We start from the raw sequence: 23489 nt of genomic DNA on the forward strand, positions 1-23489 counted from the left end.
CTGAATGTAAAAGAAACACAGAGTTACTCTTTTGCAAATGTTGAAGATGATTCAAGAAATGTACCAAAGCAACTGAGAAAAACTGTAATAAGAGGCAGACAGGAAACAAAGGAATCGGGTATGGCATGCAAATTCGGCTCTGGAAATGAAATGAAATGAAATGAAACCTGAAACTTGCAGTTACAGTTGTGCTCATAAGTTTACATACTCTGGCAAAATTTGTGAAATATTGTCCATTTTTTCAGAAAATATGTTTGATCATGGAAAAACTTTTCTTTCATTTAGGGCTAGTGGTCAGACACAGTTATTTATTATTGCACAGATGTATTTGCTTGGATCATTCATATTTTCATTAAACAATGGTACAGATTTTAGTAATTCTGCCAGGGTGTGTAAACTTATGAGTACAACTGTATGTGTAATGTGATGTAAAATCTATTATGGTGTGCTCTGTAACCCTTTAACTACCAGAGTGCCTCAGTATCAGCTCCTCGTACACTAACTGCAAAAGCAGCATTTTTATGAATGTGAGTATACAGTGTGTATGTTTGGTGATCAGTCTTAGATTGCATTCACCTTCCAAGAAAACTTCCAGGTTAAAGCTAACCTAACTCGAAGTGCTTAGATAGACAAATGCGACTGTGCCCCAAACAATGGAAAACAATAACCTTTAAATATTTCTTCTTTTTCTGTTACTTCATAATCATAGTGTTATTATTAAATTATTGAGATATTGGATATCTTTAGATTAATATTCTAAACTTTTTTTTAATTTATTGTTGTTTTAGTTTGATAATTCAGTGTTTGTTTGGTTCTGCCTCCTGAGATTGAACTCAACCAATGAGATTTTTATCTGATGAACAGCTCTGCTCCTCAGAAATGTTTGAATGTTTGCTTTTTTATCATCATTCCTGTAATATTTATTGTTCATAATATACCTATTGCTGTGTCACACATGTGTTTTTTGATGTCCTCCTACACTTTGGAAAAGGCACTGTGGAAAACTGGACCGGACTGAACTGTATTTTTAGTAAACTGGCAAAATCTTGTCCTGGTTATACGAAAGGGACTGAAGTGGTTCAGACTGGGACTGAAACAAACATTAACCTTGAAATATTTTTCTTTCATTGATTATCAGTCTACTGAGTTGTACTGAAAGTGGATGTTTTTTTGTGAACTTTGTGTCTTTTTTGTTTTTAATCTGGAATTGCAAACATGTCGGTATGTGAATCTGAGATGTATGTCTTTAGCTAGATTTTTCTTCTTACATGTGGGAGCCACATATATTCTATTAACTGTGGAACAATAGTTTTCTCCAGAAATGACAACACTTAAGCTAAATATAGAGACAGACGGATTTTCAGCGCCATTACCTGTTGGTTGGTGTATTAGAAACACTGAGCATTTATACCAGATGTTAGTCTATGTGTGTGTGTTATTATTATTATTATTATTATTATTATTATTATTATTATTATTATTATTATTATTATAGTCAGTTTAAAGTGAACAGGAAAATAGCATCATATTTTCAGTGTGGTCACAGAAATCCTCACATTGATTGCCTGTGCTGCATGTTGGAAGACAGCAGAATGAGTTGCCGTGATGGGGAAATGTGGGAGCAGGCACACTGTAATCAGCCTGTCCATCTCAACTCGGGGCTTCAATTAGTTTGCAGATGCTCACACAATACCTCCTTTTCCTCAACACCAAGAACCAAGACAGTTGTCGCTCTTACAACAATGTAAGTGCAGGGAAAGTTGACCATTTTGTTTTTAAGATCATATTGTGTTGCTTTTTCTGGAAGGAACCATAGAAGGAAAGAACTGATGCAGTGTCCTTAAATATGTCATGGCAATGCACCTTTGAGAACGTTCACAGTGACGTCATCTCCAAGGAGAAGGTTTTGTAGAACTGGGCTGCAAGTGTGGGAAAATACTGTAGAACATCACTAACTACAGACAGTGATGTTGTGGATTCTCCGCTTTGCTGAGTGTCATTTTCACTTGTAAACGTCACTGTAAATCAAAATTTTATTGACTCGATCAGAAAGTACTAACAATGAGTAGCAGTTCATGAAATTAGTCTTTAACCTCTGTGGAGTTTGCTGGGATATTTCTAGCTGTTTGCTAGATTTTTCTTACTGTCAACAACTCCAAATGGTCATTGGCCTATTTTTTAAAGATGCACATCTCAGGCTGGACAGAAAAGGTATGGGGCTGCATGCTACTGACAAGCTGGAAGGTACTGAGGAGGGATGAAGTAACGCCTGCTGCTTGGTTCTGCTGACAATCATGTAAATGCAGCCAATACCAGTGGAATTCTTAAACATCATGGTACAGGCTTACAACCGGCGACACGCACAAAGATATCTCTGCTGTTCAAAAGTTTGGGGTCACTTACAAATGTCCTTATTTTTGAAAAGCAGTTTTTTTTCAATGAACATAACATTAAATTAATCAGAAATCCATTCTAGACATTGTTAATGTGGTAAATGACTATTTTAGCTGGAAACAACTGATTTTTAATCTTAGCAGTGTTCTAATGCTACATAGTGTTAGCTAATGATGTTGAAAGGCTAACTGATTGTTAGAAAACCCTTGTGCAGTTATGTTGGCACATGAATTAAAGTGTCGGTTTTCATGGAAAACATGAAATTGCCTCAGTGACCCCAAACATTTGAATGCTAGTATATGTACCAGGTGGCAACGGCCATATACAAAAGTACCTCAAAGCGCATTGCCATTACGGGGCTAGCTACGGAACAAACAAACAAAAAATCCCAGCTCCAATTAACTCCATTCAAAAAGCCTCAATTTCTCTCGAGAATTGCTGTCATTTTTTTTGTCCATTATTCGCTATGCCGAGTGAGAGGTTACAAGGCACAATCTGTTTATGAATGGTTCTTGGTCCAAGTGGTGAAGTTAGTGGCAACCTTATGCAGCAACTATTGACTTCAAATCAGTTGCAATACAAGCAAGTGCATGGCATTGTACCTATAGGATATAGTATACAGCGAGTACTTGCTGTTCAGTATGACATAAATGTCAGATGACTTTGACTACTGACTACTGACTACCAGTTTGGGTTTACTATATTAAAATATAGCCCCACAGTAGGACATCAAGGCATCAAGGCAGTACACCTTTCCAGACTGAAGTTCAAATCTTTATTTTTTTTCTTTTCAGTGCTTCGTATGTCCACCTTTGTTGTTATTGTTGCCATTCTTCAGAAACTATTTGTTTCAGCTGCTCTTTGCTGGCGGGGGTGTTTTTGCTCTACCTTTCAATTTAAAATACCACAGAGATGTTCTGTTGGATTCAAGTCAGGTTATCAGCCAATTCATAGTAACCACTTTTTTTCTCTTGTATATGAACTCATATGTGATTGTGGCACTATGTTTTGGATGGTTTTCATGCTTTTCTTTGGTGGCACTGAGTCTTACTTTGGGGCCTGTGTATTTAACATAGTTCTTCTGGACTCTAGACTCCTTTTATGAACAAACAAAAATCCATACTCTAGAATTTAGAGTATGAATTTTTGTTTGTTCATAAAAGGAAAAACTTTACTGATCAGCTTAGAAATAATGTAATCATAGGGGTGTACTCACTTCCGTTGTATACTGTATATAGTCCACTGCATGTACACATTAGTTGTTACAAAAACAGAAAGATTAGTGCAGAGGAGATGCATGGGGAGCACGCCAAGACCTCAAAGCTACATATAGCCAACATTAGAACTGCTTTGAGATGACAGCCTCATTTTTTTTTTTTTTTTTAAATAAAATATAGTGCTGTTCTCAATCTTAGAACTGAGTAACACTGCTGGTTTTGGTCTTTTTTATAGGATTTCTTGACAGAGGGAAAACATGTAATAACCAGGTTTTTTTTCCATTAAACATGTAGTATCCTAGTACTATTTTGAAAAATTATGATTTGAGGTAATAAATTCATCTAATCAGTTGTTTGAGACCTACTTTACTGCATCTCACTGTCTTCCTTAACAAATGGAGAGAAGTCAGTCTGCTGAGAACTGTGAGTCTTCAAAATGATGTTATTTCAGCACATAATAACTTTGTCCCAATTATACAGTCAGACAAAAATCCAACATGAAACTTCATACAAACTGTAGAATATGTACACGTTGCACAGCTCAGTGCATAATCAGCCCAGTAATTGATCTACATATTTGACTAACATAAACACTTAGGACTGGTTGATTTAACTGAAAATGTAGGCTTGCTTTCCTTGTTTGTTGATGTATATTGTCAATGCAAATAATCTTGTACTTAGCGGATGTCTAGTGTTAAATGATCTGTCAATCAATTTAGATGTTAGAGAAGGTTCGAGTCTTGCGTTTTGATTTTTCTGGTGGTGTGACTTTACATCTGGACCTCAGGTTGTACCTTTAAAGATGTTATGTGTGAGCTCATAAAACCACATGCAGAGTGATGGTAATTCATTTGATCTTGTTTATTTAGGTTATGTACAATAAAGCTTCATAAGATGAACCTTTCTCAAAAATTGTTGTACAACATCCTTCACATACACAACAAAAAAGAAGAAAAAGAAAAACAGGATTTCGATCTGAAAGCTGCGTGGTTGGGCAGTCATACTGTATGTGCAGTTTCAAAGGTTAGGGCTGGGGGAGGGGGCAAGTAGCATGTGAATATGAGTTCTGTGGAAAAGCACACTGTAACGACAACAGCAGCAGCAGCAAAAGCAGTGCTTCTTAGGCCAAGAGAGATGTTTATGGTATGAAGTGAACTCCTCTGAGGTTCTCATTGGTCCCCAAACACCCCCCAGTTTACAATACCAGACAGATGGGTACAAAGACTTCACACATTTACAGAGAAAAGAAGAAAAATTACAGACATGGGGATTCATTCCTGATTATCAGCTTCTTTTCCGACAAAAATATTGCACAAAAAATCTGGATATACAGAGATTGACAAGTATAGCAGCCAGTGAGCCAATATCTACATAAGCAACATATTTACTACACTGAAAAGAACATGAAATGTGCCTTTGCTTCCTCTTAATCTACATGATTAAGTCTTTTTTAGAGTTACACTGCATGCACTGCAAGGAAAAATCTACCCATGGTTACTGTTTAGTGCATTTTGTTATTTTTATTGTTGCTGAATCTTCCATTAGCTTGGGTTTTTAAATGCGATGATTGATAAGAATTAAGCAGCAGATGTGAGGCTATTTGAGGCTGCCTTTTCACTACAATCCAGGCTCATAAAACCAGACTGACTTTAACTGAAGAAGGTCTTCAGTCTACAAACTCGTCAGTCCATCATCTTCAACATATCAATGTGATGTGAGAGCTGTAGTCCTCAGACTGCCGCAAGTAGCTAGTTAATGAGTGCCATATTTTCAGAGCACTTTGCCGTTTCATCAGGGTAGGTAGGGCAGACAAAAGGCCTAAATGTGTGTGTTCACCTACTTGATGTTAGAACCCATTTGTTATTTTAGTCATGAAGTTTTAGAGGTGACTGACCCACAACAAAGTTTTTTGTTTTGTTTTTTTAAATGGTCTCCATTGCTATAAAGGCTGGAAATCCCAAACCTAAAGGCCTCCATATGCTTGAATTAGTTTACCCAACATGTCTGAAGATAAGTGTTCACGTTCCTGTTCCAAATGGCTAAACTCTCCAGGACCCTTGTGTGTGTATAGTCACAACGCCATAAATTGTACAAATGAGAACACTCAGTTTTTCCTCAAAAGCATTACTTCATGTTCACACAAAAAGCGAAGTTGTTGCAGAAAAAAAGTACAGAAGAAATATTAAGGCAAAAATGACACTTTTGCTCTGCTGCACACCTGTTCACTATGTAAATTGGGCTTAATGGTGAGATTGTCTGATTCACTGTTTTAGTCTCAAAATGGCGGAAGTGTGTTTTTCTCTAAACAGGCAGAAATGATTCATGAGTTATCATGTGACCACTTTCCAGAAGAAACAAAGACATATGCCCAGACTACCATGGTCTAATTCTAGATTGACAACAAACTACAATCATTGCTGACCTCGTTTTCTCTGCTAGAAACTGTAACACATTTAAGAAAACATCTTAATTTGAGAACACTGGCACCCGCATGGCTCAGTGTACGTGAATGGTCATGTGACACACCTTGTAAGGCATGTAAGTATGGACGGAGATCATTTCTGAAAAGGTGCCACAGGACTTGTCTCTACAAACATTATTTTGGCGTTTAAAACTGAGAATTAGCGTGGATGTAGTCTAAAGGTGTTTAGACAGACATCAGCGCAGCCTAAGAAAGTGCTGCCTCCTTATAAATTGAAATGAGGCCACTCTGGAGGCACAACAGCGGTGCTACCACACAGTTGTCAGGGGGAAAAAGTCGAAACCGTTTCAACTTTCGCCACAACACAGTGTAACATCACTGGTGTTTACCAAATAGTTGCAATGCACATCCCTGGTAGATTACTCTGTAACATACACAACATACTGGAATCATATTTACTAATTTCTGTGTAATATTAACCACTGTGAAGTATTTTATCTTCTGATGAGCCATCAAAATAATACATCAATTACTCCAACTAGAATTCCTGCATTGTGTTTTACACATGGCTGTTTTCACTCCTTTTAAAATCAAACATTGGCCCTATACAGTTCTGATGGACTGATACCAACACCTCCTGAAAACAGATGATTTTTTTTTTTAGAAAGTTATCAAATTTAATTTCACTGAGTATCTATCATCAGCCTCTGCTTGAAATGTGTGCTGTGGTAGTGAATGGCAAAACAACCATTAACATATAGAAAGAAACTCCCATCACCATCAAGGCAGATCTAAAACCTTTATGGTGTGAAGGGTAGATTTTTCCTCTTGATACAAAAAAAGTTAAATATTCTCTCTTATTTTCCCATGTCTGCCTACTGGTGTAAAAGTCAGACTGACAGCATAGCGTTTTGGAAGCTGTAGCTGGTTATGACAGAATCACCGTAATAAGCTACTTCCAGGAAAGGTGACTGGGGGAGGCGGTGCCAAACAGCTGCATGTACACAAAACACAGAAAAGGAACATACATTCATTTGGGTATGAAACTAACTCCTGAAGGCAAATGATCTGCACTACTTCACATCACCCCATAAAGAATGGAGATTCACATGCATACTTATGAAACCAATTTTTTAAAAAGTTGGGACAATTTTATCATCACACAGACTCCATTCACTCAGAGATCAGTTATGTCAATTATGTCATAATTGATCAAAAGTCAATTATGTGCCTTTCTCAAATTGCACCCATGGTAGTTAGTATCATTAAGCAATGTGCCATAGTTGGATTTTATAAGCCGTGCTCTGAATAAAGCGTGACTTGGCAAGACAAAAATATGCATATTGCTAATAATAACAATAAATAATAACTAACAAATAGGAATTGATCTAAGTTTTCCACCCCAGATAATTACATCTGACACCATCCCAATGATTAAAAAATGGTTACATAATCAAACATTTATACTAACCAAAGTAAACCAACTAACTGATAACAAACCTAACAAATGAAGCAAATAATATATATATATATCATTGAAGATTATGCAGCTGCTAAAAACCCCAAGAGCATTTTGAGCAGGGAAAGTCACTTCCAAAATCCAAATATGTTACAGTAAAAAGTGCACAAAACAAAAGACGTGTGACTGCTTGTAGGGTCCTTAGACAAATGAATCCTTCCATCGCTGTGAATGTCTACACCTGCCTTTGTCACCTTCATATGGGCTTGTTACTTCACAGCAAACAAATATTAAACAATTATTTTCCTTTTCCAAAATTAAGATGATTCAGACCATTAGACCAAAGTAATGTGTACAGAAGTCCCAATGTTAAAGCAGTTACAGACAGCAAAGCAACCTGAATTAAAGCTTACTGTGATATTTTGATGCCAAAGAACAATCAAACTGGAGGATTAAACATGAAGCACTGCTGAGGGCAGAAAATGGAGTAGTTTTCAAGCTTCCCTTTAAAAATCTAGAGCATAGAAACAACATCGCACTGAGCAAATCAATCAATCGATCGATAACAGGTTCACCTTAATCCTTGGGGAAGAAAATCCTTGAACAATCCTTTCATTTTACATGAAAAGAAAAAATGTGTGAATCAGACACTAGAGCCCAACATCACTGATAATTAAAACGGACTTCTGACTTCCCCCAATCACAAAATCCACACATAATTTTTGCAGGGAGGCACAAGTCCAAAGCACATGGTCCTCTTCTTTTTTTTCAGGTCTTATTTAGTGGAGTGCCTCCACACAGATCTGCTCCTCTGTAATGTCATCCAGCAGTTGAACCTCCACAGGGCTGCATATGTCACTGTCATAGACGTCTGTCCCCATCATGGCTTCTTCCTCCAGGCCTTCTCCTTTGCCTTTAAAGCCTTGCTGGTCTGAAGGAGAAATGCTCTCCACTGACTCCAGGTCTTCAATGCCTGCCCGGTAGTGGATCATGAGCAGGGTGAGGGCCTGGAGTCTCTCCCCAGACTTGGCCAGGGCAGTACTGATGAGGGCTTTGCGGCGTGCATCTGTGGCCTCCCTCTCCTCCAGCAGGAGGGCATTATTGTGCTCCAGCTCCTGATCAATTTCCTGCTGCAGCTTGTCAAGCATCAACTCCAGCTTCTGGGAACGTTCATCTGTGGGTAGCCCTCGGTAAAGGTCACGGCCTATCTCCTTCACAGCAATGAACACACTGTCATCCAACCCACCCTCCTTACGCACAAGTTTACTGCTGCCACCACTGCCGGTGGGCTGCTTTGAAGGGCTTGCACCACTAGTGTAGGTCTCAGTATCACTGCTCTCATTGTCAGATGTGTTGGGGGTATGCTTGGGTGAGGGCTCCACCACTCCAGGAACCACATCAGTCACCTGCTCAACAAGCCGAGTTTTGGGCACCTGGCGAAGATTAAGCAGGCGAGAGCTGGTATTGATGATATGGCGCGTTAGGCCAGTTGTAGCCCGGTTTATGGTGGATTTGGCTTCAGGGTCAGCTCCACGACGTTCAGTTGCTGCCACACAGAAAGGATTTTCAGCGAGGCACTTTTCCTGGCACTTCTTGTGGCAAACGTAGGTACAGATCATACACTGAGAGGCGGCCTTGGTCCAAACCTTTTTCTTGCAATATTCACACCAGGTGGGGTTCTGGAACTGGGTGTCCTGGAAGTTGTGGCGAACTTCTACCAACTGGATGGTGCTGTAGGCCAAGTCATCGCGGGGTGCTGAGGGAATAGGCTCCCTCTCTCTCTCCCTCTCCCTTATATCCTCATCATGAAGGCTCCCCTCTCGCTCCCTTTCTGTCAGCCCCCCTGGATACTCAAACTCACCCTCAGCTAAATAACAGAAGTTCAAAGTAACATCTCCATAACACAGCTTCTCATTAAAGCCCTTGTGTGTGCTGAGACTACGTAGCGCAGTGCGGCTAACGTTAGCTCTAGGCTCCGGAGGCCCCAACCTAAAGGTACTCTGGTACTCTGCTGAAGATGTGGTCATACATTCTAGGGCTACATGGTCCAGTTGGAGGCTGACATGTCCCAGGCACAACAAACTGCCCAGCTTAAAGGGATCTTTGCACCACAAGGCCACATTAAGGTACTTATGGTTGCTCTCCACCTCAAACACCACAGACGCCTTGGGCCAGCGTGCTGTCTGGCTACGAAACATGGTTTCTGGGGACTCCCAGAGAGAGTGGTCCTCTAGACTATCCCGTGTGCTGCAGGAGCTCTCTGAAGCTTTGTCCTTTGCTTGATCAACTTTACTGCTGCTAGTGACAGAGGGAAGAACTAGTATCTCATCACTTGACTCTGCTGTCTTGGTGGATTGTTTTGCTTCAGCCTGCTTAACACAAGTCTTCTCAGTGCTAGCCTTATCCTCGTTAGCTCCAGGGAGTGGAACTTTTTCTGGAGATTTTTCAGAAGTGCTGATGGTGGTAGTCATGGTAGGAGCAACAGTAGCATTAGTAATTGTGACAGACTCAACGCTGTCCAAAAGATTGGTTTCTGAGGATGCTGATGTCAACCTTATCTGAGGTCTTGGTGGCAATGGGGGGCGAGAGGGAGGAGGTGGGGGTGGAACAGTGGGGCGTTGCACACCCTCCACTGGATCACTATTGGTCTTATGTGGTGAGGGCTTTGGTGATTCTTTGGGTTGGGGTTTTAGCGGAGACTGGAGACCCACCAGGTTTAACTTGCGGTTGAGAATGGGTGATATGGAACCAAGTGGCTTAGAGGCCAAGTTGGCTACGGTCCTTTTGGGGCTTTGGTTTACTGTAAGTAAGAAATCTTCCTTTGTCTCACTGGTAGTACTGCTGTTAGGGCCACCAGTCTGGCTAGGTTTAGAGTCCACAATCAATTCTTCAAACTCTGAGTCCATGTCTTTGTTATCGGATATGTCAGAAAGGGTAGTGATGGGGGCTGGGTCTTCCTCATACCCTCCTGGCTGGGGAATAAAACCTGTTTCCTCTAGCTGCCCAAACCCTTCCTGCAGAGTTCCCAGGCTTCCTGAAAAGGGAGTCTGATGACGAACCGGTCTTTCATAAAGCACCACCACCCTGTCTCCTGCCTGTTTCAAAAGTTTGGGAACTTGAACCGAGGATGTCACTTTGACACCTGCCGGCAGAAACAAGAATAGGAATTAAATTTTCAGTCAGTACTACAAAGAACGAAGTGACAATTTTTAAAAATTCTGATTGAAATTTTAACAAGCACGAGTGAACACATCTCAGACCTCCAATCTCAATGAGGCGGTCACCCTTCTGCAGGTCTGCCGCGGCTGCAGGGGAGTTGGGCGTGACCGTCTCAATGCTGACGTGGACTGCATCCCCTTCACTGGCAGGAACGTGCCTGAAAGTCATCCCCACACTTCCACATGGCCCTTTGATAACCTCCGTCTGATGCACACATGTAAAAGAGAAAACTGAACAATTAGGACAAGCGCTGACTTCTAGGTTACAGGCCATGCATGCTCACAACAGATGTACTCCATGTCCTTGTACTAATGTAGTGTGAAAGAATGTGATTAATTTATGATCAGTGACAAGAGGTTTAATCTAACTTTTGCAATACAAAGGCATATTTTGTTTTCTTTTAACCTAATTTTTCAAATGTACATCTCTTAACATGGATGGATGTATATGCCTACGGTTTTTGTTAATATCAAGAAGTGAAAAGGATATAGGTGTACTATTTTGAAAATTTATTCTGAGAAATAACAATAACATTTTCAAATTGTTATCAAGATGAGAGAACACAGAAGATATAAGCTTGAAAATGCAGTCACAGTATTATTTTTGTCTTCTATTAGAAGTAAATAATGCATTTTTGTATAAAGCATTATGGAAACAGAAATACTGCCTCAAGGTTGTTCTGTCTGTCAACCAGTCAAGTTGCAGTTTGCATCCATGTCTGTCCAGACTCATATAACATGTAGTGAATACTTAAGTGTGTAAGGAACCAAAAAGCAGAGTCAAATTCCATGTATATGTTCACATGCTTGGACAATAAAGCTTATTCTGAAAAAAACAAAGTTGTAGTCATGACAGTAGACAATGCCTTAAATATGGATGTTATCGGAAAGTAGCTACAAATTCTAAAATGTAGATGCACACTTTGCACACATCTTCAACTCTGTACACAGAAGATTTGAACAGTCACCAGTGTCATGAGGGTCACTCCGGATTAGTGTCGCCGATTTAGTGTCTTATCAAATAAGTCAAATGTGAAATATGGTCAACATTGGCCTGGACTGGATTTCTGTAGGACATTATGATGTCACGGTGAAGCTGACATATGACCTTTTGGATATAAAAAGTCGTCACATCGTCATTTTGTCCTATTTGAAATACTTGTTAAGTGTTGTCGTATTTAGTATGGGAATTCTTGAACAATGAACAAATAATAAATTGTGACGTGAAAAATGCTTTAAGTGCAACACTGACATCTGGCTTCAGCACTTTGATGAGAGACTAAAACTGAAAGTGGCAATTCTGTGGGAGAAGAGAGAGTTGCAATTAAACCTCCACCACCGACTGCCTTAATAACAGCTGTTGAACACAGTCTAAGTCACACAACCAACAGCACACCTGTTGTGATGTGGAGGTGACCCGCTTTATGCCTGACAGGCCGTCTATCAAGTGACAGTGCTTACACAGAGGCAGGAAGTTCCCACCCCCTATGTTGATGACAAACTGCATACATTAGCTCAAGCAATTTTAACTATGCTTAGTGGAGATCATCGTCTTACACACGTGGAGAAAATATATATAAATATATATAGGGGTATGTCTAGGTAGAGATAAAAGAGTTAAATGGGGTGGGAAAAGAGGAGAGGAAAGCGGATAAAGATAGTACAGGTGTCCTGGTTTAAAAGAGGGCAAAATGAGGGCCGACATGATGTGGGTAGACGGAGACGAATGACTGTAATTTCCTCTGCTGTCATTTGTTACAGTTCTGCTGGAAGGCTATGATTGAGTTAGGGCTGGCCATGAATAAGCAGATGATCTACACAAGCTGGAACAGCGAAGTGGGGGTTGGGTTGGGGTCGTTGGTTGGTTGGTTAAGGTTCACTGGAGTCTGAGGGAGATGGTACTTAAGTCTATGCATCTATTGTACAGTCCATCTCAAACAAATACATGCCAGTGACTGGGCCATGATTTTCTGTTGAATATTTCCTGGCAGGGCAGTCAAACACAACACTATGATGTGTGTTAATAACACTATTGTGTAGATTTGGGTTTTCTTTTCGTAAACCTCTCTTATTTTTATGTGGTGTGTAAATTCATCAGACTTTTCGTTCTACACAGTAAATGCTCATTTGTGAGGCGTGATCATTAACTTCTTACTATTCCTGTAAAAAGTACCCTCAAACGCTTATACAGGGTATGCCCAAAGTAAACTGAAAGCTGTTCTTAAACCATGTGGAATACATACATTTTCTTGGTGTCTTTTGAAAAGCAACACTGAAAGGCAGTCCAGTCAGTCATTAAGGATTATCTTGAACCACAAAGAGAACAAGGAATCCTGCAACAGATGGTCTGGTTGCCTCGGAGCCCTGGTTTTAACATCATGGAGTCAGTCCAGAATTATAGAAAGGGACAGAAGATACTGAGGGAGACTCCAAAATGATGAACAACCAACCTAAAAACAATACCTTCAGAAGTGATGGACAGAGGAAAAAGATGGTCACGCCAAATATTGGTTTAAACTGAGATTTAATCCTTTTTTACTGCAGCTTGTATAAAAACAATTGAATTGGTAAGGAATCTTCACAGAGAAGAGTAGATCAAAAAAATAAAGAGGCTGTGACATTCAGGGAAATGAATGTGTATAAGAATCATATACATTAAGTGATGTCCTACAGCTAGTGCAATAGAGAATGATCCTGAAAGACCCTAAATGACAGAATGTAAATAACTTTCTGTGAATGAACAGAACAAAAAATAAACCTGGTCAAAGATCTCAGTGAATCAAAAAAAGATGATAATGCAGACTACAAAATATTAAAAATAAATATATTTTGCAGCTAATTTCATAGTTTTGCTTTTTCTAGAGCTCCAGATTCAGACTAAGGCAGTATGATTCTAAAAATGAGAATGCATTTTTCAACCGGTAGACAAAACCAGGCTATTTCTGCACGACTTATACAACAGGTCCGGACCACTTACAACTCCAAATGAGAAAATTGTTGAATATGACAAGCTATCTGAAATCACCTGAATGTGCTAAGGACACATCTGTGTCGTTCTTTTAACACAGAAACTCCAGTAAATTTATAAGGCTTTATATGTGAAGTACTCTGATATTTAAGGATGTGTGAATACCCTTGCCTTGTTAAAGGTTTGTGGATGTACTTGCACTAGTAATGTTGTAGCTTACATAGTCAGATTGTGGAGAACCACGTTTCTTTTAAATACAAAAATGTAAGTCATTAAATAAGAATTACAGTATAAGTAATAACTAAGGGAAAGAACAGGTTTAAGATCAGGATAAGTAGAGTTTAATGTTATGTCTTCAACATGGTGTTTGAGGTGTGTGTGTGTGTGTGTGTGTGTGTGTGTGTGTGTGTGTGTGTGTGTGTGTGTGTGTGTGTGTGTGTGTGTGTGTGTGTGTGTGTGTGTGTGTCAAGGTTTAATCTGATCTGGCTATGTTACAGCCTTCTCATGAAGACTATAACAACATTGCAGATGCAACAGGATGCTGTGGGGGAGACTATGGACGCTAAAGCTAAATGACCATTATGTAGCACACAGATAAGTGCTGTTGGCAAATGCTCAGAATCTGAGGGCTCAACACAAAAACAGGAGATGCAAAATCCTGGGATATTAGGCAGGATATTGGAAACAGAGTACATTTATCCATGATAAAGAATTAACAATCTAGTCCATCACACAGGATGCTACAAAGGATCCAATCTGATCACAGTCCTACACTACAGGCAAACATATTACACTGGACATTGATTAGGTACAACATTAAAGCTACAGGTGAAGCGGTTATCTCTTTACAGTGGCACCTGTCAAAAAATATGATATATTAGGCAGCAAGGGTGAGTTCTAGAAGTAAATGTACTGGAAATAGATAAAATGGGCAGTGTGAGGATCTGACTGACATGATCTAGATGGCTGGATGACTGGGTCAGAGGACCTTCCAAACAGCAGGTCTTGTGAGGTGTTCACGGTATGCAATGGTCAGTAGCCATCAAAAGTACTGAGGCAGGACTACCAATGACACAGTATCAAGGTCTTGAGTGACTGAGGCACACTGATGATTGTGGGGAGTAAATAACGGCCTGTGTGGTCTGATCTCACAGAAGAGCTACTGTAGCACACGCCAATGAAACTCTTAAAGCTGCTATCATAGAAAGGTGTGAAAACAGTGCATCACATCTTGCTGTGTATAGCACCAAGTAGCTGCACATCAGTTAGAGTGCCCATACTGACTCCTGTCCACCGCTGAAATCAGAAGAAGGTGGCCTAGCCCGATGAATCAGCATCCTTTACAACATGTGGACCATCTGGTACATGTCCATCATTTGCCTGGGGAAGAGGTGGCAACAGGATGGGAAGAAGGTAAACTAGGGGAGGCAGTGTGATGCCCTGGGCAGTATTCTACTGGGAAAACATGGGTCCTGCATTCATGTGACATATAGCTCGTATCTAAACAGTGTTGCAGACCACGTACAACCCTTCATGGCAAAAGTATTCCTTGATGGCAGTGACCTCTTTCAGCCGGATAATGCTCTCTCCTACACTGCAGTTTTCCAAGTGCCGACTTTGCCTCCATATTATCCAGATTCCAGTCAGATCAGGCCTTTGCTGGAAGTGTTGGAGAAACAAATCCGATCTGTAAAGGCCCTACCTCACAACTTTCAAGGACTTAAACAACCTGCTGCTAACATCTTGGTACCTGATATCATAGGACACCTTTATTTTTCTGAGGAGTCTTAGTCTGACTCAAAGGAAATGGGTAAAAGCCATAGTTCATTTCCATCCAAAACATTTATGGAGGATTTGGAACGTACAGTAAGAAAAAGAGAAAACAAGAAAAGCACTCAGAATACAATACTCCACCAAGGCTGCTCAGTCGTATCATTTTCCGACAGATGAAATCTTTAATAAAAAATGACCTTTCGCTGAGCACAGGCATGTGTTTTACATGTGTACGTTATGTACAGATACCGAATCAGGTACCCTAAATATGTAGCGGGCCTTGAGAATGGATGGGACTCGGAAACACCCCCACAATTTAATCAATTGTTCCTTGTATCATTTCCGACGGATAAGTCCCGATAAGTCCACAGTGGTCGATTTGTAGTAGGATCGCAATCATGTGATCATCAGCAGGCAGCTGACGTAGTGTTCACTTGTTGTCATAGTTACAGTGACGCCATGTCGCTATCTCGCAACGGTACAGAAATTCTTAACAAATCCGTGGATCCAGACTATAAGCCGCATCGCTGCCAAAGTCTAATCAGTTGGCCCTTTTGGTCTCATTTCTGACCTTCCCTGAAAATTTCATCCAAATCTGAGTCCATTTTCTAGTAATGTTGCTAACAGACAGACAGACACACAGACAAACGAACGTACGCCAACAGTCATATAACTTTGCTGTGTTCCTTGGTGAAGTGAATATAACAATTCTGATACTAAACATTTTCTGTCCCACATACATTAGAGATGTAACACCTATCAGTTTGGCCTCAGGTAAATTATGATGGGAGATTTCCCTCTTGACTTCGACATTTTATATATTCTTGGCATGACAACAGCTATAGTTAAAAATAACAGTGGCTGTCCTGTCCAGCAGTCATGTTGGTGTATGAATGGTATGATATTTTTCACTTTTTGTTCAAATGAGATGAACATTAATATATTAGTCACGTGTCCTATGTCGCTGCCTCAAAAAGCTGCCTTCTATAGTGGCTGTCCTATTTAATACACCACACGGTCCACTGACATTTGGCACATGGCAGTGGGGGACCTCAGATCCTGATGCCAGTGCTGAGTGGGTCAGCTTCTACTTGGCTACTTACAGTTCACACAGACGTTCAGGACAGTGGAATATTTAGCCCTTTGAGTAAAAACAGCTGAAAGGTGAGAGTAGGTGCTGAGTATCACTGAGCAGCAGGTCTGCAGCTGTGTGTGAACAGCTGCATCACTGGCTGGATTGTGGCTATCAAGCCCACAATAGATTTACAAATAGGAGCACGAGTCCATTCTGCTCAAGTGCAAATAGTGGCAATCTCTCTTTTACACACACTTACACCACCAATATGTGCACAGTCACAGACACTCCTATGTACCTAATTATATGGCAGTGCACACAAAAGTCCAGTGATTAAATTGCTGCTCTCCAACTGCAGCACTGGTTTCAGAGATAGAAAGCTGCAGGTTCATTCTTGTTCCTCTTACACCAATCCTGGGTATCTATTCTATTAATTCACTATAGTGTCACTGTCCAACCACGCAAAGAGAAAAATAATATTTGTCCTGCCCCAACATACAAAATCATTATAATACATCGAAGAAACATTTAGTGGTAAACATAACCTGGGTTTTATATCCATGAATGTTGACCATTATTTATATCAGCTACAACAGCATTTAAATCCTCAGACCACATGAGACCAAAAACCTTGTTTCAGAAACTGAATTAAAAAATACTTATCTCCAATGCATTTAACTGTAAACATTCTTACATTCTTAATGGTGTCATACAAGACAGAACTAGATTACAGTTTCAGCAGACAAGAGAGATGGTAGAGTGAGAAGCAAAAAAAATGTTTTGAAATCTATAAATACAGAAACTGTTTTATCTGTGCTTGGCACCAGGAATCATTTAAGGTCTAAGTATACTGGGTGTCATATGTTGACTTGAAAACTGAACTAACATTCAGAATTTTAATATTTAATGTAAATAAAGAAAGAGCTAAAATAACAACGTAAAGCATATGTCATGTTTATTTTCAATAAACAAGTGTAATGATTTTCCCCTGAGTGGTTTCTTCTGGATATCCATGGGTGGCGGTGGGAAGAACCATCCATCATCAGCCTTATTCATTTTCTTTTCCCCTACATATCTGGCACCTAGACCTCTGGAGCACCTTCTCATACTTTACTTATTCAAATACTGCAGTACTGACTGACTAATTTCACAAATTTTGGTGTAAAAATAAACTAGCTGCAGTTAACTTGTGTGGAGTCACTCCTTTTGTTGCAAGCCTGAGCCACCTTGAACAGAGGAAATTGAACCATGGATGTTGCCAGGTTGAGTTAATATTCTCCGATTAGCTCAGATAAATGGTCTTTCTTTAATTTCTATGCAGGTTTATGATGTGATAGACATTAGTAAAACTAATATACTAAATCAAGAAACGTGTATCATGTCAGGACATTACAGCCCTTCCTTCTGATATGCTCTTCTATCTGTTAATCTGACAGTAATTGGATAAGTCAGCTTTATAAATGAGCACCGTGGTAAGTTTTCCGTAAAAGTTGTGATGGTAATATTACTAGTCAGGCAGAGTAACATTTCTGTATCACAACACAAGTCTGATCTACAAGCAGTCAGTCGCAGTAACAATCTACTTACAGTTGTCTGAGATAACTTGGGGAAGGTTTTTTCCACATTTCAACCCCAATACTGGTCAAAAAGACAAAGATTGGTGACAAACTCAAAAACACCTTTCTCATTCACATACCTGCGGCAAGAGACAGCAGCAGGATCCATATAAAGGTCCCCAAAGCAACATAACTGTGCACAAGTACACACATGAAACAACAGCAATAATTTCATGAATTACTTACAATTATAATTTATCCCCAACACGGAGCCAGGGGCAGTCAGGATCTAACAGCAGGTCACACTGTGTACTTTTCTTTATTAGTTTATCATCACACATGAGACTTTTCATTGTTTACAAAATCAGAATTTATGTTGGTTATTAGTTATTTGGAAAGTCTGATATGATATACTTGCTCGTAGCTCGGCTGTAGTCTCTATTATTACACATTATGTCATGGAACATTAATGAAAAAGAAATCTATTCTGAGTGACAGAATGCTCTTACTTTAAGAGACTGATAAAGCTGCAATGTTATGTATCCCATGTCTGAAAATTGTTCCTGTTGTCTTCAGAATACATGTCCCTGTCGCTTTCACCTGATGCCTCCCATCTCTTCCTCTGTCCTTGCACTCTAATCTTTCAAAAGAAGCCCAAGTTATATCAACCCTCCTTTACAAATCTGACCTTCCCCAGTAAAGAAAAAGCACCCCAAAGTCTGGCTATAATAGTTCCTTTCCTATGAATCTACTGTACATTACCTCCTTATTCTGAGACAGTTATTTTATGAGCTATCAAACTATAAATATGATAACTGTTTGGGAGACAAGTAGCACATTTTCTTTGAATACAAGTTTGTAAGTATAGTAAATAACAGGTTACAGTCATATTTAAAGCATCTATCTTCACTCCAAAAAACAGAATTTTTTTAATGAATCTTTATAAGGTTTTCATTCATGTTTGACTGATTAAGAGCAGAAATTCGCTGCCTGGAACAGACATTTTGCAAACAGCAGTTGGGATCTACACAGCATATCATGTTATCATGGTGCTGAATGAGAATGAATTCTAACATCTGTTGTATATTCTCAGGTATACTCTGACATACATACATTTAATTAGATTCTGGACGTAAACATAAATAACTCAAATCAAGAAAGAAACATTACAAGACACCATATATGAACCCTGAAGCATTGCACTGAGTGACTCAGATCCTAAACTAGACTACAGTAATGCTGTTTTTCAACATTAGCTGTTTGGATGAATAAAATAACTCCTCTTTGTTTCCAGTGATGATTTTGTTTCTTGCGTGCAAATCCAAACAGTTCAATAAAAAGCAACATATGGATCATTTCTCCGCTGACTTTTGTAAGAGAAAGTAGTTGTTTGGTGCTTCTCCAAATTGCAGAGTTTAATTGTTGTTTAGTTGCGCTTTCTCTCGGGGCTGAGCAGCAGTGACTGATCTAACCTTGTTTACATCGACTGAGCCAGTGTGCAGCTCCTGGTTTTTATGTCTCTGAGCAGAAAAGACAAACAAAGAACATAGCAACACCAAACCTGCCAGATGTAAATGGAGCAATTCACCATCTATTTCAGCAAATCCAGCCTCCCTTTTATCTGTGCACTGCCACAGAGAACAAATGAAAGGTTAATATGTTCAAATGGCAGCTATCACTGCTTTAAAGTTCCCTTCTTTACCTCCAGGACAGAAACCCAGACAATCTTCCTTTGAGCTCCTGAATAAAACACTCATTGTGATAAAAGACATCTGTTACACTTGTTACACGCTGACATATCGCAGGCTGCCTCAAACAAGTAATGATATTTAACACATAAACTTGATGTCAAAGAATCTCTGCTGTCTGTTCTACTAACTTTGTTTTTCACAGATAATGTTAAGTTCAAGAACCTAATTTTATTCTTGTAAACAGATACTGAAGTGCCAAATGTAACAATGGGGTTAATCTACTGCTAAAAACAACTCCAAACAAATGCATATTTTATACATATACATATGTTTTGCACAAGGGTTTTCTAATCATCAATTAGCCTTTCAACATGATAAGCTAACACAATGTACCATCAGAACACAGGAGTGATGGTTGCTGGAAATGGGCCCCCGTGCCCCTATGTAGATATTCCATTAAAAATCAGCCGTTTCCAGCTAGGATAGTCATGTACTACATTAACAATGTCTAGACTGTATTTCTGACTCATTTAATGTTATCTTCAATGGGAAAAAATCCCTTTCTTTCAAAAATAAGGACATTTTTAAAATAACTGAATTATCTTTTAAAATCTCAACATAACATAGTCAAAGTGGAACATTTTCACTGATTTAAAAAAAAGATTCTTCCTCAAACTTTCAAATTATACTACAGTTGATGGTAAATCTGGTGAATTTCTGGGAAACAAGTGGTTTTCTCACTGACCTCCGAACCTCTCAACCCCATTCACACTGAATACACAGCTTTAATCTTCAGGGAGGATTAGATGAAGGGAAGGGAATGAAATGATTTGGAGCAGCATATGTTTAATATTCAACGTTTTCAAGCATTTTTCTTTAAATTCATTGGCTAAAACTGATTGATCAGGTTGATTATCCTGATCAATCAGTTCCCCTGCTTACATTCTTTATGCTAAGCTAACAGCTAGCTGTACAGTCATTCACTAGTGGTAGTATATATATATATATATATATATATATATATATATATATATATATATATATATATATATATATATATATATATATATATATATATACACATATATATATATATATATATATATATATATATATATATATATATATACACATATATATACACACACACACACACACACACACATATATACATATATATATATACATACATACATACATATATGTGTGTGTGCACATACATATATGTATAGAGAGAGATAGAGGTATATATTACATATTACTGATGCTTAAAATATGGAGATATCTGAAAACAGGTAGGCTGGAATATCGTGAAAAATGGGGAAGTACTGATATTTGATATCATTGCTAACATGGACATCTTTACCAGCTGTCTAATTTACTACATTGAAGATGCTACTTTAGCTACACATAATATGAGCAAATAGATATAACATGAGCTGCTCATTTCAGGTCTTGATGCAGTGTTTTGGAAATTGACCTGAATTATCAATTTGGCTTTAAATGTCAAAAGGAGACTGTTGGTTTCTCCATAGTTATGCTTTGAGACATGGATCTGGGCTGTTGGAAAAAAAAAAAACCCTGCACATTTAAAGAGTGAAGTGCTGCCTGAAATAGGCAGCTGCAACTAATTTCTCAATTCCATTTGAGCCTCAACTCATCTGCTGCATCTCCTGATTAAAAAATTGATCTGAACTGATACAAATTTCCAAATGAATGGTTAATGTAATGCTGCTTGCAAGCGATTATTTTCCACAAACTGTAATTGTCATTGTGCTTGTGTGAATTTAATGAGCTACTGTTAGTTAATCAATGCTCATTTTACCTTGAGTGAAAGCTATTTGTTGTTTTTAGTGAAATCTAATTAATGTATTTGTGTGTGTATAAAAGACAAAGATACATACATTACGAAACAGAAAAACAAGACACCTACTATTGGTCACGGCTATAACCATACACGTGCTTTTAATTAGAATATGTTCTACTGAATGCGTGTTCTACTGAACCAGATAGAATAAGTCCTCAGAGGGTGATGTGCGTACTGAGAACAGTCTACGGGTGGGGGTGACTAGATACAGGCAAGTCTGAAACCGTGGCTGGATGGATAGCTTGGAAGGAGCAGCAGCTCCTGTTGCTCGGCTGAACATCCCTCTGGTCTCCGGCAGGTCTGAGAGGGTGCATGTAAGATGGAGAGGGGGGGTTGAGCAAATCCTTTTCCCTGTCACTGCACTGCTTGGTAATTTAATCTAATACCACATGTCAGATCGATTTGTGTATGGTTATAGGGTACAAGTCGCTGCGAGGCAAGTCAGCAGCAATTCCCTGCCACATCCAATTAGCAGCCCCGGTGGTGATGGGGGTGGAGTGGGCTGTGGGGTGGTGTGTATAACCAGTAACTGCTCAGGTGTTTGCGTAGGGTAGTTATGAGTGAAGCATTTCTTGTAGTATGTGATGTCAGACACAGTATCACAGTGTTAAGTTACAGTATGAAGTTTGTACCAGAACATTTCAAAAGCATCCCATGGCATAGCAGTATCATGATTAAATCAAATAGTACTTTATTCAAGCAGTATCTGAGAAAGTATTCTGTAAATTAGTCAAACAGGCCCATTAGTGGGATACAGGAATTCATATTGGCTATTACAGATCGAACAATACCTTTTAATTTAGGGTGAATGCCAATATAGGTCGTTGGTAATGAAGAAAGGCTGCCAGCCCAAATACATTAGATGTTATCTAATAACAGCATGTGATGGGAATCTGTCATTCATAACTAGGCTTCTTTACTAATAAAGATTGCTATGATTTAATTTATACATATATACATTAAATGTTAGACATTAACAGTGTAACAGCACAGTGAATGTATAAAATATGATATGATAGCATCAGATCATCATGTGACTCTGCAACATTGTCCGCTATTTACTATGAGAACGGCTGATTGTCCGATGTTCTTTGTTTTGTTAATCTTTCACTGTTTGATGACTTTTATTACCCACTAAGGTCCAGATTTTAAAGCATTATTTGTTAATGTTTTCCAGACTGTTTTGGGGTCATCTAAGGCTGCCTCCTAACTTAGCTACTAGCTATTAGCGTAGCCATAGCACCAGTTTAAGGTGTTAATATCTTGATTTGTGGAGATGGCTGTGCGATTTGCTAAGTTTTTGTAGATTGTGTCTCTGCTACAGAGACATGTCTGTCATTTAGAACAGTGTTGAAGTTATTCTTATTTTAGGAAGATGTCAGGTACTCCAAACACTGTTGGCCGCAGGTTAAGAGGCACAGCAAACCTCTTAGCAATAGTCAAAGCCTAGCACTATCAGCACTTTTCAAAAACAAACACTACATTCAATAATGACATCTTAAACTGCTGTTTCTTTTGTAGCATTCCAGAGATGATGATAAAGTTGACTAGCATTCAGATTTGTTGTACTAAAAAAGCATCAGGTGTCAGTCAGAACTCACCAACCAAAACACAGCCAAAAAAAGTTGCCTTGATAACGCATTTAATTGCACCTTTCTCAGTTCCCTAATTCTAGCACACTGGTAACACTGATGCACACTCCAGCAAAATAGGGGGCAGTAATAAACCTAAAGTCTGTTTGCCAGCCATGAAGAAGATACACAGGATGCACTGAGTGATGTCAGCACAAGAAGGTATGGTGAATAGTGATGGAAGATAAGACTGTACTGAACTTGTTTTCTTTGAAAAA

General features: G+C 39.1%; 1 protein-coding gene across 1 annotated transcript in view; it reads right to left on the minus strand.

Moving 5' to 3' along the window:
* Positions 1-4448: 4448 nt before the first annotated feature.
* Positions 4449-23489, minus strand: part of pdzd8 (PDZ domain containing 8) — a 59055-nt gene continuing 40014 nt past the window's right edge. The window contains exons 4-5 of the mRNA XM_023296323.3: positions 10753-10915; positions 4449-10634 (exon numbers count right to left, since the gene is read on the minus strand). Coding sequence (XP_023152091.2) covers positions 8272-10634; positions 10753-10915 — 2526 coding nt within the window. The 3' untranslated portion in view covers positions 4449-8271. The remainder of the gene's footprint in view (positions 10635-10752; positions 10916-23489) is intronic.

This window comes from Amphiprion ocellaris, chromosome 16 (assembly GCF_022539595.1).
Source record: "Amphiprion ocellaris isolate individual 3 ecotype Okinawa chromosome 16, ASM2253959v1, whole genome shotgun sequence".
Classification (NCBI taxonomy): domain Eukaryota; kingdom Metazoa; phylum Chordata; class Actinopteri; family Pomacentridae; genus Amphiprion; species Amphiprion ocellaris.